Genomic DNA, 18,987 nt, shown 5'->3' with positions numbered 1-18,987 from the left:
ATTGCTTTAATATTATATTAGATAGGTGTTGATGATATAATGACAACGGTAGCACCTGGATGTGAACAAGAGGGACACAACACTTGCGAGGCGAGCAACACATACATAAGTCAAAGATGTAAAGGCTGATGAGCACCGCTTCCGCTACTAGATCAAAAAATGTAGATCGACGATTAGCAATACTAACTAGCGGGTAGTTGATGTTAGAAATATTGGGCCAATGCTCAATATATGATTCCGAAAAATTCCAAATGTTCATTAATTTCAAAGCATGTGTGAAAGCCTCTAGCACCATATTGGTAGTGGCAGCGGAGACCGTAGAACAATATGAAAGATAAGGCATTTCTCCCATTGTGCTTTTTTTTTTGAGGCAATGACCGTAGAACAATAGTTCTATGGTTAAATTTTCATTAAATAAAAGTATATACAAACAGAAAAAGGAAAATACTCAGCCAGTCCCAGCTTTAGGCAACATGAGAAATCAAAAGTTAACTTCAGTCCAGGCTTATAGTCTTGCTACTTTGCCGCCTTTTAATCTGTGCACCACGATTTCGAGATTTCTTCTAAGCAAGAATTTCCAGGTAGGATTTCTCCCATTGTACTACTAGATGTCTTCTCCCATTGTACTACTAGATGTCTTCTCCCATTTACGCGTTTTCTAATTAAGTTTCATCCACCCATAATTTTAGGATCGTGAAACTAATAACTGCTAAAGGTAACACTGAGATCCCACTGAGGAATTGGCGGCATTCTTTCTTGACCAAGTGATCGCTGAAGACGGAGAATACTATGTGGACCATGAGTCCGTATGATTATATTTATAAGAGATAATTATTGTATATATGTAGCCGGTAGTGTCGGATAGATATACGAGAACTTGTTGTTCGACCAATCTCTCGGAGAAGGAGAGGTGGTCGATATCACTTCTCTCTGTATGCATATATGTTCATGACGATCTTCTGTTTCCTTCGTTTGCTTACTAGCTAACTAGCGTGTCTAGTCCTCTATACGTATGTATAATACGTAGCGTCGACCAAGCACGGACGTAAGAGAGGACACTTCTCTCTATTAATTATAGCTAGCTAACACAATATATGAAACACCTAAATTAACCCCCCAAAACCCCCAAACCCTTCCCCCCCTTTCAAAAAAAAAACAAAAACCCCAGTCACAGAAATGCTGACGCGTGGATGCCTATTGGTCCCGGTTGGTGCCACCAACCGGGACCAAAGGGTCTCCTGCCTGGGCTCTGCGCACTGCCCACGTGGAGGCCCATCAGTCCCGGTTCTGGATTGAACCGGGACTAAAGGTACAGGGCATTAGTACCGATACTTTAGTCCCGGTTCAGGAACCGGGACTAAAGACTCTTACGAACCAGGACTATAGACCCTTTTTCTACCAGTGATCCATTGTATAACATGGTTTACAAGAAAAGATTTTTCAGCTAGAGAGGATTTTTTTTCTTCTTCTCAGATTGCTAGCTATAGAGAGGGAATCTTGGGAGCTGAGATTCCGCGGCGTGTCGGAACGTGGCCTCCCGGAGTTTAGTATTTGTCGCACACAATATACACATGTTGACATGTACTTCCTCCGTTTCGAATTACTTGTTGCGGGTATGGATGTATCCAGATTTTTGTGACGAGTAATTTGGAACGAAGGGAGTAATGGTGAGATGTTAATTAAGTGCGTGTAGGCAGTAATATAATGTACTGTACTACAAGTGACAGATTGACCGCCACGAACGATGCATCGTGCATGCATGTATGGCCGGGGGGGCATATTCGTTGTACCTCCACGTGACGACGGCGCCTTGTCGCCTCCACACCACATGCATCACCTTGCATGGCAGGCCAAAATGATTAGCTCGACTGAATCGTACTCCCTCCGTTTTTAAATATAATTTTTTTAGAGATTTCAATATAGATTGCATACGAATGTATATAGACGTAGTTTAAAATGTGAATTCACTCATTTTGCTTCATATGTAGTTCATATTAAAATCTCTAAAAAGATTTATATTTAGAAACGGAGGGAGTATTAATTATGCTCTTATTGTAGCCATTGAGTTCACTTGGTTTAAAACATATTGGTTACTTGCTTCTTCGATTTCAAAATGTACATAGTACTTATTTTAGCAGACAATATAGTCTCTCACTTGATCTATATGGTTCCTTCGATATGGCTGACCATCGATTACGTTTTGTCCAAACATACGTCAACTCACATAAAGATGATTATACAATTATACAATGTAAGAGCATACTTGTTAATGATAAATGTGGTAAATATTAATATCTTGTTTTTGATGAGCGTATACAATCTTTATTCTTCTATAAAAAAACATACAAACTTTCGTCTGGCAAAACTTACCTCTTCAAACATAATTTGCCATGATACGTTCGCTAGATATTGTGGTTCCTTTTTTAGGGACTTTTTACGGTACATTATACTACTCAACATACCAGATAGTATTAAGTTAATCCAATGGTCAGTATGAGGCGGTCAGATTTTGGCTTAAGGACATACTCCCTCCATTCCAAAATATAGTGCGCCCGCACTTCCCGAGGTCCAATTTTGACCATAAATTTAACCAATGAGACCGACTGCGACGGGAGAAAAAATTATATAATTGAAAACTTCTTTCGAATACGAATTCACTGATATAATTTTTGCCTCCGCCGCAATTGGTCTTAATAGTTAAATTTACGGTTAAAGTTGAAGCACGGAGATAGAGGAAGCACTATATTGTGGAATGGAGGGAGTATTAGTAAAATTATGTTTCCTCTAATTAATTATTAGACAAACCGCAGACGATAGACGCCGCTGCAGCCCTCCGCCCCCAATGACGGCCAGGTCCCGTCCCATGTTCTTGGCCATTCCAAAGCTTGCCTGCAGGCTGGAGCTCTCAGGAGCTCTGCCATCCCGACACCGCCTGCACTCCTCCCAGCGCACCGTCAACTAAGTACTCAACGCTGCCAAAAATTGCAGCCTACCCTGTCTGCATGCTGCCGACGGCGGCACGAACTAGCTAGCAATTGTAGCATGTAGCCACGTAATTAGCTAGTTGGTGGAGTGTTAAACAGAGTGGAGTACTTGCCATGATATGGCCTCGTATTCTAGTATCTGCAAGTTCATTCATGGGACCGACTGGACAAGGCCGGGGTCATGCGGCCGGAGCGATGGCGTCGTCTCCATGTCAGCGACTCTGCTCCAGATTCCAGAGGTTCGATGGGAACACCATAGACCCGGTAATCTAGCCACGGACCAGGACGGAGGCATGCGGCCGGGGCGACGCCCTCGCCTTCGTCGTCTCCGTCGGCGACCCACTCCAAATTCTGTGGGCTTGAGGGTAACACGAAAGGCATGGCGATCTCGCTGCCGCCGATAGCTAGCTAGGCCAGTACGGGGACGCTGGCACGTGGCGGACTCGACGGGGGCAACGAGCGATGATGGTGCCGGTTGGCAATGGCGACGGCAAATGAACAACTACGGGATGGAGAATTACTACATGATATTTCAGGTCTGCCCTCCACTTGTTTTTGAGGGGAAGGTGCCTGCGAGATGGATAAATGTAAACTACCCAAAACACCTTTGTTTAGTTAATATACTACCGGAAATCTAGAGTAGTATTGTAATATCTGAACCGTCGAACGATAGAAATGAACGGTCTACATTGAGCTGATGTACCGTAAAAGGTCTCTTTTTTAGATGGACAATCTTAATTGTAGTGCTACATCCTGTCACGTTACTATTCTGAGAACTACTGTACTAATTAATACAGGAGTATTCCACTAGCTAGATTGAGAGGCCGTGTCAACAAGTGTCAATTGAAAGCGGTTCTAGAAGCCAGCCAGCCAGCCAGCCCTGTTGATGGTGTCACGCTCGCTCTAGTCGCTGTCGATCCAACGCTGGGTTAAAACAAGTAGGGAATGACGGCCTGCTAATCAAGCCGAGTGAGATCGATGCATGCTGACGATTACTCCTAGACTCGATTGGCTAAACATGCACATGAATTAGTCCGCCATAGCCGAGTGTGATGGTAACACCATTGTTAACACAATGGTTGCGACCGCTCCTAGACTCGCGCGTACTCCGGCCAATCCTTTCCCGACACAAAACCTTGTCTGCAGGCATGCGACATTGTTTATTATTAGTAATTTGTTTCGATTAGTTACTGTTGTGTTGTACTGCGTGTGTGTGTGTCCTGGCGTCCAAACGGCAGTAACCTCATCGACCAAACCACTGATATCACTTGCAAAATCCAGTTCATTGCTGATTCGCTTTATTTTGGGAGCTACCTACTGTCCGGCGACCGAAAGCAACGCAACGTACAGTGGATCACCGTCGCAGAAGAGTCCTCACACGGATGTGTTGCTCTCCTGTGATTTTCCATTTTTTGAAATGGAAGAGGGGAATTGCAAAGGAAAATGTTAAGGGAAAATTGAAGAAGAATTCGGCCCGAAAATGTTAATGGCAAATCAACCCACGAGCAGTGATGACGACGACTTCAACACTTTTCATTTTACCACTCTATTCAGTGGTAGCCTTGACACTGCCTTTTGTGTGGATCGAGAAGGAACAACACCACTTCTTGCTTATGTTTTAGACGAGGACTCAGTCTTTGATAAGTCGTTCTCGGCTTCTTCTTCTTCTTTGAAAGAACAAGCACGGAAGAAAAAGTAAGTTGGACACTAGCGAGATGGCCAGATAGAGAGACGGCGACCAGCAACGTGGCATAGCCCACTGCCGATGCTCCATCAACCATGGTGTGCGCACCACATGGATTAAAAGTGTGCCATTATATAGCTTTCATTTCACGCGTCAACACAACCTACAGTATGCCAATTCGGACCAACGTTTTTTTCAGAAAATCATGAGTACAAAGATGTCCATCACAGAGACATTGCATGTAGTTAGAGAGAAAGTGGGAACTCCCGCACAGACTAGAGCGCGACCAAACAGAAACATGTCCATCCATTTTTTTTCTCAACCATATCATTGCTCAGTATCTCTAGCTACCTAGCTAGTAACTCACGTTGGTGATTAAGAACACTTGCAGGTGGGCAAATCAATAAGTACGATTAGGAACAATCACACCAATTTCTTTGACACGCAAAAATGTGGAAAAGAACCATGTGTTGTGCATGATGTCTTCGCTTTGTCATGGGTGGCTACAAAATGTCTTGATTTACGATGAGCCGTGAAATCTTGTCAGGGGTCATGAGAAGTATTTATGTGGTGCTAAATGAGGAAAGAACGTGATCCAGAAGGGTGCCGATTTTTTTCTTTTTTCTTTTTACTTTGAGGGGTAGGGGCAATGGCCCCCTCCTTCCCCAAGCTACCATAGGCCAACATATGAATTGAGCCGTCATTGTAGGAATGTGGATCCTATAGAGGAAATTGTGTCCCCTGGATGCAGATGAGCGAGGCATAGTGCGAAAAAAAATACAGAAACAAAGACATAAACCCGGCTATTATGCGCTCCGAAAATCCTACACCCACAGAATAGCTACTAAAATTGTCTTATGTAAGTACATGTCTTGCTCACATCAATCTCCCCACCCCCTGAATTTTAGGTTGCACCCCTCTCCCCTCTAATAAAATGCTGCCAATTAATCCCTTACTTTAATTTTCATAACTAATTTTCATAGGTGCAGCAAAGCTCTATGCGCTCATCTCCCAACCATCATAGTGTGAGTAGCGGCACCGTTTCTCCTCCCCTATATGGCCGGGTCTTCCAATCCGTTTAGAAAATCAGTTCACTATGCAACCCATCACTACATAGCCACCCCTCCAGTGCTTAAGAATGTGACCCTTTAGAAATCAATGGGCAAATGCATAAGATCAAGAACAATCCTACACCAAATTATCTAATGTGCAAAACCTTTGTGTGAAAGAAACAGAAGCATACGTTTACTTCATAAAATCCTATACCAAAGAATTCATATTGCTTTAATACTATAATAGATAGGTGTGGATCATATAATGACAATGGTGGCAACTGGATGCGAATGAGAGGGACACAACATCTGCAAGGAGAGAAAAAAAGACATAAATTAAACAACATGTAAAAGGCCGACGGGCACCGCTTTGGCCACTAGATCAAAAAGCAGATCAATAATTAGCAGTACTAACTAGCAGGTACTTGATGTTATGAATATTGGGCCAATGCTCAATATATGATTCATGAAAATTGAAATGTTCATTAATTTCAAAGCATATGTCAAAGCCTCTAGTACCATATTTCTAGTGACATCGGAGTAACACCACCATGAAGGAGGGGTGTGCGCGCGACAACTCTTTGTAGCATGAGAAAAAGAAACACAACCAACATGTCGTCCCACCCCTCACGTAATTATCAACACACTTAATTGAAATAGCAAAAGAGAAACCAAAAGGGGACTTTGCCTTATTTTAACTAAGAGACTATCTCTTAATATGAAAGATACAGGATTTCTTCCATTGTACTAGACGTCTTCTCCCATTTACACGTTTTCTAATTTAATTCCAACCACCCATAATTTTAGGACAATGGAATCTGAGTATAATGCATCACATAATTTGTTCTTTAACTACTCTACATGAGATAGATGAGTGGGGCATTTTGGAGCTCGGCCTCCATGGAGGCCGGAATGTTGGAAAAAAGAGAAGAAAAATCAAACTTTTCAGTTTCAAAAAAATCTGAAAAGAATGTAGGATGTGATGTGTATGTTGTGTAAAAATTCAAAGCCTTGAAATGCGACCTGTTCACAAAATAAAAAACAAATTGATGGACTTTGAGGATGAATAATATCATGTGTTAACACTTAACAGCCCAATATTTGTTGTTTTTTTGCTCATCCCTCATCTCAACATATTTCGTCCTTAAAATTTACACACATGTGTGTTATGCCTCCATGTATATCTATATTTTTTTCAAAAAAAACATAGAAATATAAATTTTGATGAATTTTGAAAATTGCAAATGGAGGCCTCCAAAATCCATTTTCGGAAATAGATAGAATATATAAGTAAAGATTGTCAGCTAGAGAATCAACCTGTGGTTGAGTTGGTTAGGTGGACAGTGGTATCCCTAACCCACCAGGGTTCAAATCCTGGTGCTCGCATTATTCCTGGATTTATTTCAGGATTTCCGGCGATGCGCTTTCAGTGGGAGGAGACGTTCCCGTCGACGACGAGGCGCCTACGGTGACTTCGTAAATCTCAAGATAATATGCCGGCTCAGTCTCTTAGAGGTGCTCATAGGGGTAGAGTGTGCGTGTGTGCGTTCATAGGGATGAGTGTATGCGCGTGTATATGAACACTTGTGTCTGTATTGATGTAAAAGAAAAAGATTGTCAGCTAGAGAGGATCTTTTTCTTCTACTCAGATTGCTATAGAGGGAATCTTGGGAGGTGAGGATTCCGCGTCGTGTCGGAAGGTGGCCTTCTGGAGTTTAGTATTTGTCGCACACAATATACACATGTTACACGTAACGGTCACAGGTTAGTTAAGTGTAGTGGGCAGTAATAACATATTACAAGTGACAAATTGGCCGATGGATCAAGAGGTTAAGACCGCCACGAACGATGCAGCATGCATACATGGCCGGGGGAGTACTATTACGGATTAGCACCTACGGACTGATTTGGCAACAGGAGATTGAAAATCACGTGGTCCCCACCCTGAGAAACAGGGGGAGAAGATTAGCACTGTTGGACACGTACGTCCGTAGATATGGGTCCGTAGCTGAGGGTCCGTAAGTGTAGAATTTTCGTGGCCGGGGGGCATATTCGCGCTGCCTCCACGTGACGACGGCGCCTTGTCGCCTCCACGCCACATGCATGACGTGCCAGGGCAGGCCAGATGATTAACTCGATGGAGTCGTATTAGGCTCCCATTAGGCTTTGTATCATGCAAGATGCTTAGGCAAGATGTTTGATAAAACAAATCGAATTTTTCTCAAACATGAGCTTTTATTTCTTTAGAAAGGGTGCCTGGTTATGCGTCTGCTCTGCCCTTTATAAATATAAGCATTGATGCTTAACAAGAAAGTGTTTATCTCTTTAAGCACCTTTTCTAAGCACTTTGCATTATATAAGGCCTAAGTATCTCACTTTGTGTAAAAAATGTTGATTACTTGCTTCTTCAATCTCAAAAATGCACATGTTACTTTTAGCAGGTAATATAGTCTTTGATATGTATGGTTCTTTGATGGTTGATGATCAGCGATTTCGTTTTGTCTAACCATGCGTCAACTCACAAAAAATAATTATACAATGTAACATAATTACAATGCACACAACAATAAGAGCATACTTAATGATAAATCCGGCAATATGAATTTCTTCATTTTGACGCGCGTATACAATATCTCTTCTTCTAAAAAACACATACAATCTCTCATCTGACAACCTTAGCTTGTATTTTTGGATTTTTCTAACAATGGTAGGGTCACAAAGGACCCAGCCATCCATTGTAACGAATTTCTGAAGAGTCCATGAGTGATTGCTCTACATGAGTGTAGTAGGTAATTTAAGAAAATGGAGTAGTAGTAAGTTAGCTACAATAGAGGACATGGTACATGTTCTTGCCCGGAGGCACACGTGTTACATCGTGTGACGTGTCCCGAGGAAAAAGCCAATGTGGATGCATGTGAATTATCCTTTTTTTTTTACCAATAGCCGCCCGTCACCATGAATTTAGAAGCGCGCCACTTACTCATTTCATCCTAGCCTTGCGATGTCTAGTAAGCCTGATGCTTCACGAACCGTCGGTACATTTCGTTGTGTGATCAACATGCGAAATGATAACAAAACCACCGTTTAGAGCCATATATGATCGTAGTCTTGTGGAGCCGGAAGATGGATGAATGTAACACCGTCCATGCCTTGTGGTCCTAGATGACCATGTGGAAAGGATACGGTTCGACTAGGTAAAGTTTTTTCTTCTTCAAAGTTGGAGCCCAAAGGGTCTCCATCTATTTACAAGAGAGAAGAGGAAAATTACGTAATTAAATATAGTAAACGATAATTGGACGACACCGAAGCAACCATCGCGGGACATGTCGAGCATCGCGACACTATCAACAAGCTTATTTTGAAATGGAATGTAGGAGGCCAGGTAAAAGCCGTTGCTCGAATACAAACATTTGCGAAGTAACCGAGGGAATCGGGATGAAGAAGAAATGAACCACCTCCAGCACTATCTATGTAAAAAGGTAGCAGTCGATTCGACGAGCGCCGGTAAAAATAATGTGCACGACGCAGGGCGTAGACTACCAAGTCGTGTCTTCATTTTCCGGTTGAGATTGACGGATTCTTTACCATCCGCATCCAGTAGCTGGCGCCAACTGCCAAGAACATTTTCCAGGGTAAAATGGCCGTTGCATTTGGAATTTTGATTTTTCAGAGTGGTAGCCGAGAGAAGGAGGGCGGCTGCTGTAGAGTGGAAAGTGTTGGTTGGGCTTCGCGGGGCCACGTCCACGGCTACTGGTGAAAAGCTGGAGCGCCCATTTAAAAGCCCAGCCCCACACCCTTTTGCTCCACCACCCAACCCAACCCAACGGAGCACACAGGGCAGCAGGCAGCTCGCCTCTCTCTCGTCCCACCAAAACCAATCCACCCATCCGTCCCTCCACCCGTCGGGGCGAGCGGGCGAGCGCAACCCATGGCGGGATCCTCCGCCGTGTACACGTCCTGCAGGCCGCACGCGCGCGCCTTCCTCCTCCACCCCCACCCGGCCGACCAGGCCCAGCGGGGCCTGCTCCCGGCCGCGGCGTGGAGGCGGGGCGGCGCGGCGCCGAGGGCCAGCCTGGTGGCGGCGCGGACGGCCACGGAGGAGGCGGTGTACGAGGTGGTGCTGCGGCAGGCCGCTCTGGTGGAGGACCTGCAGGGGCGCCGGGCGGCGCGGGAGGCCGACGCCGGCCGGCGCCGCCGCTGGCGGGACGAGCAGCTGGAGCAGGAGGGCGACGCCGAGCTCGGCTGGGGCCTCCTCGGCGACGCCTACGACCGCTGCGGCGAGGTCTGCGCCGAGTACGCCAAGACCTTCTACCTCGGTGAGCCAGCTCCCTCACGCACTCACTACTCTGCAACTCTGATGACGCTAGTACTGCAGTTCAACCGTCCGTCTCAACACATTCAGTCCAAAATTGCAAGGAGTAATTTATGCGTAGGATCAATCCAACGAATAAAAGATCGTTGGTGATATTCCATCATCGCATAGAAAATACTGTGCTCCCACTACCTGAGCAGCAGCTCTTCTGCTCCGGAATCCTCACGGGAGGATGACTGTCAGGCAGGCAACCAGCTGCCTGAAGCTTATCTAGTCTAACCAGCAACTGTAGCGCACACACGGATATAAAAGGCGATCGGATCTGCCGACTTTGGTAGGTAAAGATGGTGCACGTGGGTGCTACGTGCCATGCATATCTTGGCCAATCTCAGGGAAGCAATCAGTAAAAGGGAGTGTTCAGTTAGTCGTCCACGTCGTGGGGATTGAGAACCACTGGTGATATTAATTAGTTATAGCTTTCTCGGATGGGGCTAGGCATGTTTGGTCGGGTTGACATGATGTGGAGATGCATGGGCTTGATTTTAAGCTCATGTACTTCTATCTTTATTCTAGTTTTGTTCTCCTTTTTCCACTTGGATCTCCAATCTTGTGAGAAATCATCCTCTATTGCTATGAGTCTAGATAGGATCTCATCTGCAAATCGATCTTTATGGTCTTTAGTTTCTCACAGATGTTTGTTCTTGTGGCAGGCACACAGCTTATGACTCCTGAAAGGCGCAAAGCCGTTTGGGCGATCTATGGTACGTCTGAATTGCAGTTTTAGTTATTATTACTGCAGTTCATGAAACTGAATATGAAAATTTTGCTTCTGGCCTTACTGATTCGTAACTGACACTTTCCACTTTTTTGTTTTTGCAGTATGGTGCAGGAGAACTGATGAGCTAGTGGATGGCCCTAACTCATCTTACATCACGCCCAAGGCGCTGGATCGGTGGGAGAAGAGATTAGAGGATCTCTTCGAAGGCCGCCCATATGATATGTACGACGCAGCCCTCTCTGACACGGCGTCAAAGTTTCCAATTGATATCCAGGTAAGATAAGCCGAAGAAGTTACTGTAGAATTTATGAAACTCCGTCAGATAGAAGTTATTGGATAGTAACATCATAATCTCTTTTCTTTACAGCCGTTCAGAGATATGATTCAAGGGATGAGGCTTGACCTTTGGAAATCGAGGTATATGACCTTTGACGAGCTTTACCTCTACTGCTACTACGTTGCTGGCACTGTCGGTCTCATGACGGTACCGGTGATGGGGATTGCTCCGGACTCAAAGGCCTCAGCAGAGAGCGTGTACAATGCCGCACTGGCCCTTGGCATTGCCAACCAGCTCACAAACATCCTCCGAGATGTAGGAGAAGAGTAAGCACCAATTTTTACTCCATTATTACAAGCCATGTGGATTCCTGTCTCAGTAAGTTTTGGATGTGTAAACTAATACTAATACATTAAACACTCTGTCCTTTGAAATCTTGTGTAAAACGTACCAAGTAAGGCATCATTTTTTAAGCTGCAACTACGACTAGTGTATTTTACTCTTCTTGTATCTATCAGGCTAACCAACCTGTCACTGTTCAGAATATTTTGTTGTTATTTGTTTGTAAGTTTGTAATCTAATGTTTTTGTCTTTATGGATGAAAATTGCAGCTCAAGGAGGGGGAGAATATACCTTCCACTGGACGAACTGGCACAGGCGGGTCTGACAGAAGAGGACATATTCAGAGGGAAAGTGACGGATAAATGGAGGAGGTTCATGAAGGGCCAAATCCAGCGCGCCAGGCTCTTCTTTGATGAGGCCGAGAAGGGTGTCATGCATCTAGACTCTGCGAGCAGATGGCCGGTAAGAGAGGCTACAGAATCCTGCACTTTGAGATGCTGTCAAACAAAATAAGATTTTTTTTTTTGCGGGGGAAAATAAGAAAATTATCATTGAAAAATATGTATTGCAAGCATTGTTGACTCAAGTACCATGGGACTGTTGTTTCCTCGCAGGTCCTGGCATCGCTGTGGCTGTACAGGCAGATCCTGGACGCCATCGAGGCGAACGACTACAACAACTTCACCAAGCGGGCTTACGTGGGCAAGGCGAAGAAGTTTCTGTCTCTACCGGCGGCGTACGCGAGGGCGGCTCTTTCGCCATGAGCAAAGCAAAGCAAAGCAATCCTGTAGATCAGATGTTTTTTTCTTCTTCTTTTTCTTTCTTTTTGTCCTGTCACCCTACAATGATTTTTTTTGGCTGTTGTATATATTCAGCTGTATGTTTGCCATACGCCCTCGTCGGTATTTAGGTCAAGGGACCGATGTCGGGTCCTGCTGTACTGAAAGTCTGAAACACTTGTTACTACCACAGTGGAGAATCAAAATTGCTCCAGTTGAATGAAGAAGAAACAAACGCTCTTTCTTCCTAAAGAGCAAGACCATCAACATCACTCAGATTCAGAGCTCACCTCTGCAAATCCTTCTCTCCTTTTTGGTTAAGAGACTAACAATCTTCAGGCATACTTGCATTCGGCTAGGAGGCTAACACTGAGCCCAGAGCTGAGCGGAGCTTGCTCCAGAGCCCAGACTTTCTCTGATATGGGAGTCAGTGGTGCAGTAAAGCTTGGGAGGTAATCCCAACCCGAAACCGTCGCCGGTAAACGGAGTTCATCTTGAATTCTGGAACTGGAGATGGTGGTGATGATGTTCTGGTGAGCAAGTGTTGGCCAAGTGTATGTCCATCTGGCATAAGTATCTTCATCATAATCTCATCTTGTGGTGAGGTCTGAAGAAGGAAGGAGAGCCACATCGGGCCTGTGGTCCTGTGGCCAGCCCTTTTGGACGCTTTATGGACTCTGTCGTCTCCTTCCTCGCAGCGGCGGGCGGCCATGTCAGCAAGCTCCTCCGGCCGTGGCGAAGCTGAGCCACATCCCGGCGATATGGTGATAACACGCACGCCTTCTTTCCACCTCAGGATGTGTCTGCAATGCAATGCAAACATGGGACAAGTGGAAAAGAAGAGTGAGGCGATCTGCATTCTGGTTCCCTTCGCTCTCCTCTCGATTCTGCCGTGCTGTGGTGGTGACCTGCCTGTTTCTCCCTGTGCCTCTGCATTTTCTTCCCCGTCGCGGTCGCCATTTTTCGTTTTCGCCGTATGCGTGTGTGTGTGTATGCGGGAGCGGTCCATTCGATGTGGCGTGAGAAATAGATGTGACAAATTTCACTCCACATATAGGGAATAGAACTTAGTTTTTTTAAAATATTACACACCTTATTTTGGGGGGATATGAAAGTAACAATTAGCCAGATAAAACTGGAAGGTGGTGGGATTGTGGGGTTGAAATTCAATAGCACATTTTTTCCAACCGAGCATAACCCCTTCCACTAACTGAATAATGAAAATACAACCATCCAAATACAGCACAAGAGTTTTAAGGAAGCAAGAAAGGGGAGAGCGAGTTCGACGCATCGCAGGGAAAGCCACTACGACTGCTCGTAATCGAAACACTCGTTATGGGACGGCTATATATCGCACGCTCCGAGCAGTATGTAGTGCTCGCCTACGGCGAGCGCACTCTTGGGCCGGCCCATTAGGTAGTTTTAGGTAGTTTTCACTGTTGCTAAAAAAAGGTAGTTTTCACAACATTCCGTCTGATTTTGCGAAGGTTCTGAACCTTCCCTCCGGTTTTTCCATTCTTTATTCTTTTTCTATTCTTCGGTATTTTTTTTGTTATTTTGCTTTTCTTTGGTATTTTATTTTTTGTTTTGATCCTTTTTTTATTTTTCTGCCCTGGTTTTCAGGTTTTCTTTTGGCTTTTTGTTCTTTGTTGTCCTCCATTTCTTTCCTTTTATGTTTTTTGTTTTTATTCTCCCTTTATAATTTTATTTTCACTTTTTAATTTGTGAATGTTTTTTCAAATTCACAAAAAATTATCACATTTGCGAACACTTTTAAAATTGATGAGCATTTTTTCAATTTGTGATTGTCTTTTCGCGAACATTCTTTTCAAATTCAACATGTTTCTGAATTCGTGACCAGTTTCCAAATTCACAATCATTTTTGGAATCCATGAACATATTTATAAAATCATGAACATTTTTAAGTTCACAAACACCATGAACATCTTTTGAATTCGCAAACATTTTTTTCAATTTGTAACATTGAGGAGAGCCCAGGCTCTTCTCCCCTCTATATTCAAGGGTCAAAATTTGTTTGAGTGTTTTCCCAATGTGGTCCTTCATCTTCCTTTTTGCTTGCATAAGTATCTGAGCAAAATGTTATCCACATATAGATGACGAGGAAGAAATGGCGAGTAAGGAAGATAAAGAAAATGAGCACCTAAAAGCATTAGGCATGGAGTACAGGAAAAGCATGGATCGACATGATAATTGACCTGTGAGTGGTGCACATCAATTGCCATTAATGGTGTGTATGATTCACTTCCTCAATCAGTCAATCGACGGCGAGTGGATTCCAATCGACAACCGATGGTTCGCTTTCCCTGCCACCATCCCGCGACCTTGTCGCTTGCGTCACTCAAAGGCTGCACTTGGGCGGACAAAACAAGGGCATTGTTTCCCCCCTCTACCAATCTAGTGAACGGAGAAGGATGTACACACGTGAGCCCATTAGGCCAAATTAAATAGAAGCTGTCATTATGAGAGCATCGAGCTATGATGTGTAGCGCTCTGTATAGGATTGGAAGAGTATCTGACTACGGTGGATCCGATGGCTGAAATTGCTAATGGTGTGAGAGGGCTGGAAAACCGCGCAATTGTAATGTTTTCTTTTTGCGGGGGCAGTTGTAATGTTTCTAATAAACCATATATAACCAACTTGCATTTGTGTGTGCCCTCAATGCACCACCCCACGTGAACTTCATTGTTCACAACATGTCACTTGGACAATGGATGCCAGTATGTGGTACATCAACTATCTCTATAAATTGTTCGACGATCCACACTTCCAAATAAGAAATCTTGTACTCGTACACAAGAAGCACGAGCAGGGAAGAGAAAGAAGTGGGTCTAAGAGGTGTAGGAATGGGAACATGAAGAAAATCAACTGTAATGCCTCCTCTAGTATTGGAGGGGAGAAATGGTCTGATGTTTCTGATGCCTCCCATTCCTATGGATCTTAGGTTCTCCTTCCTCTTACTTTTTGCTCGTATAATTTACTTGGTTAAAAATAATCCTCCTTACAAAAGAAAAAAGAGAACAAACAATCCTACATGGATGGCTGTGAGGGGTCTCAATAGTGAGTCGGAAGGAGGATACATTTAGAATCAAAGGACACTCCCCCCTTGGCTCCTTTATATACTGAGGTAGAGGCACCCTAGAACACACAAGTTGATCCACGTGATCTATTCCTTAGCCGTGTGCGGTGCCCCCTGCCACCATATACCTCGATAATACTGTAGCGGAGTTTAGGCGAAGCCCTGCTGCTGTAGTTCATCAAGATCGTCACCACGCCGTCGTGCTGACGGAACTCTTCCCCGACACTTTGCTGGATCGGAGTCCGGGGATCGTCATCGAGCTGAACGTGTGCTCGAACTCGGAGGTGCCGTAGTTTCGGTGCTTGATCGGTTGGATCGTGAAGACGTACGACTACTTCCCCTACGTCGTGTCATCGCTTCCGCAGTCGGTCTGCGTTGGGTACGTAGACAACACTCTCCCCCTCGTTGCTATGCATCACATGATCTTGCGTGTGCGTAGGAAATTTTTTGAAATTACTACGAAACCCAACACATGCCTCATGGGCAAGATGACTAAAACGCCGTTCTCCGGAACTATGGAGCGAGCAACAGATTTGTTGGAAATCATACATACTGATGTATGTGGTACGATGAATATTGAGGCTCGCGGCGGGTATCGTTATTTTCTCACCTTCACAGATGATTTGAGCTGATATGGGTATATCTATGATACGTCTCCAACGTATCTATAAGTTTTGATTGCTCCATGCTATTATATTATCTATTGTGGATGTCAATGGGCTTTATTTTACACTTTCATATCATTTTTGGGACTAACCTACTAATCAGAGGCCCAGCCCAAATTGCTGTTTTTTTGCCTATTTTAGGGTCATCATGGTGTGTGCAAATAAAAAACATATATGTAACAAAAAAAGGAAATTAAGTGACACTAGGAAGACGTATTTGGCTCTGTGTTCTCTCTAGGAAAAGTTTTTTAGCAGCAGATGCCTCTTCAAGCATGCTGAACAGACATGAAAGAGTTTAGCATGGATTACACAGTATAAGAAATTTCTTTTCCTCCACGGGATTGTATTTGAACATGATACTTCCTCGTAGTACACTTTGCTTGGTTGTCTAGTTTTTTTCCTTTCCCATCAATTATTGGGTAGAGTTTTGCTTTTTGAAGAATTTATTGGGTAGTGGGTAGAGAAAGATTGAGCATCACTGTTACTGCACTACATGGGTATTCATCTTCTAGGCGCCAATCGAATGATAATGGTAGTTACCTCAGATGCGATAGTCTACATTTTTCATACATGAATGATGAATGTGGCCACGTTTTCTTTCCCATTTCCTAAATTATCACATCATGGCTTTGTTAAACTGTTGGGCTTTTGGATATGCTGATATATAAGAAATTGAAGAAGATCAACTCCCTACAACCACAAGTGTTGGTCCACCATTACAACACACGTTCCATGTGTCTCAAGAACAAAGCACTCAGGTTCCATGGCCAGACTATCACTTACTGTTATGTCCCATGGTGCACCATGTAGATGTGTGCATAACTCATATAAAGACCTACACCAATAACTATGCACCTCTATCTATGTATATACTCCAGTGCTATCGTGCAACAACTCAAGATGCTCTACTAAGTTCTCAAGTTTCTAGAGTTAGTTGTGGCAGGAGGTCTAGGAAGAAGAAGAATGAGAGTGTCCAAGAATAGTATGAATGGGAACATCAAGGAAAGCATAAGCTTTCTAGATATACCCTCCTAACAGAGGAGAGATCTAGTTTTGTGTTTTTCCGATGCCTCCCATTCATATTGTTCTTGGGTGCTCCTTCCCCTTCTTTTTAGCTTGCACATTTATGCTAAATACTAGGGGAAGTAGGGGTGTAGCCAGGCCCCAGGCTACTAGGGGCATGGCCTGTGATGTGGATAGTGTTTTCTTCGTTGACTGTAGCTACAGTATAGCATACTGTAGCTACAGTGCCTACTCTGTCCATAAGGCTAGACTGGGGCGTACGTCGATGATGGCTATGGCACAGAGGGGAAGCAAATAGTCTATGTAGAAATTTAGATGACATGACCTTGACTGTAGGCAAAAGAGGAAGAAAACCGGGTCCAAGAGTTGTTGGAATGGGATAATGGAGAAAAGAACAAGTCATACTAGGAAAATGATTTTTTACTACGTTATATGTGGTCGTTATAGGTCGGATTGTGGTCGCTAAAGGTCATTAATGACCACAAATTTGCCGGTCGTTGTAGGCGCTATCGTTAATAGTATAACGACCACACACCTTTTGTGGTTGTCATTCTTGTAACGATGGGATGGTGTGTCGTCGTCAATCCCAAGGCAATAACACCCACAATATAGTATTAATGACCACTTTTGCCGTCGCTAATAATGCTATCATGCTAAGATGGAGGAGAATAGTTCTGTCAATGAACATATACTCAGAATGTCTGGGTACCATAATCACTTGACTCAACTGGGAGTTAATCTTCATGTTGATAGTGTCATTGATAGAGTTCTTCAATCACTGCCACCAAGCTACAAGAGCTTCGTGATGAACTATAACATGCAAGGGATAGATAAGACGATTCCTGAGCTCTTCGCAATGCTAAAAGCTGCGGAGGTAGAAATCAAGAAGGAGCATCAAGTGTTGATGGTTAACAAGACCACCAGTTTCAAGAAAAAGGGTAAAGGGAAGAAGAAAGGGAACTTCAAGAAGAACGACAAACAAGTTGCTGCTCAAGAGAAGAAACCCAAGTTTGGGCCTAAGCCTGATACCGAGTGCTTCTACTGCAAAAAGACTGGTCACTGGAAGCGGAACTGCCCCAAGTATTTGGCGAATAAGAAGGATGGCAAGGTGAACAAAGGTATATGTGATATACATGTTATTGATGTGTACCTTACTAATTCTCGCAGTAGTGCCTGGGTATTTGATATTGGTTCTATTGCTAATATTTGCAACTCGAAACAGGGACTACGGATTAAGCAAAGATTGGCAAATGACGAGGTGACGATGCGCGTGGGAAATGGTTCCAAAGTCGATGTGATCGCAGTCGGCACGCTACCTCTACATCTGCCCTCAGGATTAGTATTATACCTGAATAATTGTTATTTGGTGCCAGCATTAAGCATGAACATTATATCTGGATCTTGTTTGATGTGAGATGGCTATTCATTTAAATCAGAGAATAATGGTTGTTCTATTTATATGAGTAATATCTTTTACGGTCATGCACCCTTAAAGAGTGGTTTATTCTTTTTGAATCTCGATAGTGGAGATACACATATTCATAGTATTGAAGCTAAAAGATGCAGAGTTGATAATGATAGTGCAACTTATTTGTGGCACTGCCGTTTAGGTCATATTGGTATAAAGCGCATGAAGAAACTCCATTCTGATGGACTTTTGGAATCACTTGATTATGAATCACTTGGTACTTGTGAACCGTGCCTCATGGGCAAGTTGGCTAAAACACCGTTCTCCAGAACTATGGAGCGAGCAACAGATTTGTTGGAAACCATACATACTGATGTATGTGGTCCGATAAATATTGAAGCTTGCGGCGGGTATCTTCACAGATGATTAGCGTGGATATCTTGATACGTCTCCAACGTATCTATAATTTTTGATTGCTCCATGCTATTATATTATCTATTTTGGATGTTAATGGGCTTTATTTTACACTTTTATATCATTTTTGGGACTAACCTACTAATCGAGGCCCAGCCCAAATTGCTGTTT

The 18,987-nt window shown here is 43.7% G+C and overlaps 1 protein-coding gene across 1 annotated transcript; it reads left to right on the top strand.

Annotated features, from left to right (window-relative positions):
* The first annotated feature begins 9,518 nt into the window (after window positions 1–9,518).
* On the top strand, window positions 9,519–12,475 carry LOC125507176 (phytoene synthase 2, chloroplastic-like). The gene is made up of 6 exons (XM_048671842.1): window positions 9,519–10,036; window positions 10,743–10,793; window positions 10,912–11,084; window positions 11,178–11,413; window positions 11,699–11,891; window positions 12,044–12,475. The coding sequence occupies exons 1-6, from the start codon at window positions 9,649–9,651 to the stop codon at window positions 12,191–12,193; spliced, it is 1,191 nt and encodes a 396-aa protein (XP_048527799.1). The 5' UTR covers window positions 9,519–9,648; the 3' UTR covers window positions 12,194–12,475.
* The last annotated feature ends 6,512 nt before the right edge of the window (window positions 12,476–18,987 follow it).

This window comes from Triticum urartu, chromosome 5, assembly GCF_003073215.2.
Source record: "Triticum urartu cultivar G1812 chromosome 5, Tu2.1, whole genome shotgun sequence".
Classification (NCBI taxonomy): domain Eukaryota; kingdom Viridiplantae; phylum Streptophyta; class Magnoliopsida; order Poales; family Poaceae; genus Triticum; species Triticum urartu.
The sequence above is the reverse complement of the archived record's forward strand: the minus strand, read 5'-3'. Positions and strand labels throughout refer to the sequence as shown.

Excerpts from the sequence above, each read along its gene's own strand:
- LOC125507176 (XM_048671842.1), top strand. The coding sequence starts at position 9,649 with ATGGCGGGATCCTCCGCCGTGTACACGTCCTGCAGGCCGCACGCGCGC. Across the intron at positions 10,037-10,742 it reads CGCCAAGACCTTCTACCTCG|GCACACAGCTTATGACTCCT; the intron begins GTGAGCCAGCTC and ends TTCTTGTGGCAG. Across the intron at positions 11,892-12,043 it reads ACTCTGCGAGCAGATGGCCG|GTCCTGGCATCGCTGTGGCT; the intron begins GTAAGAGAGGCT and ends GTTTCCTCGCAG.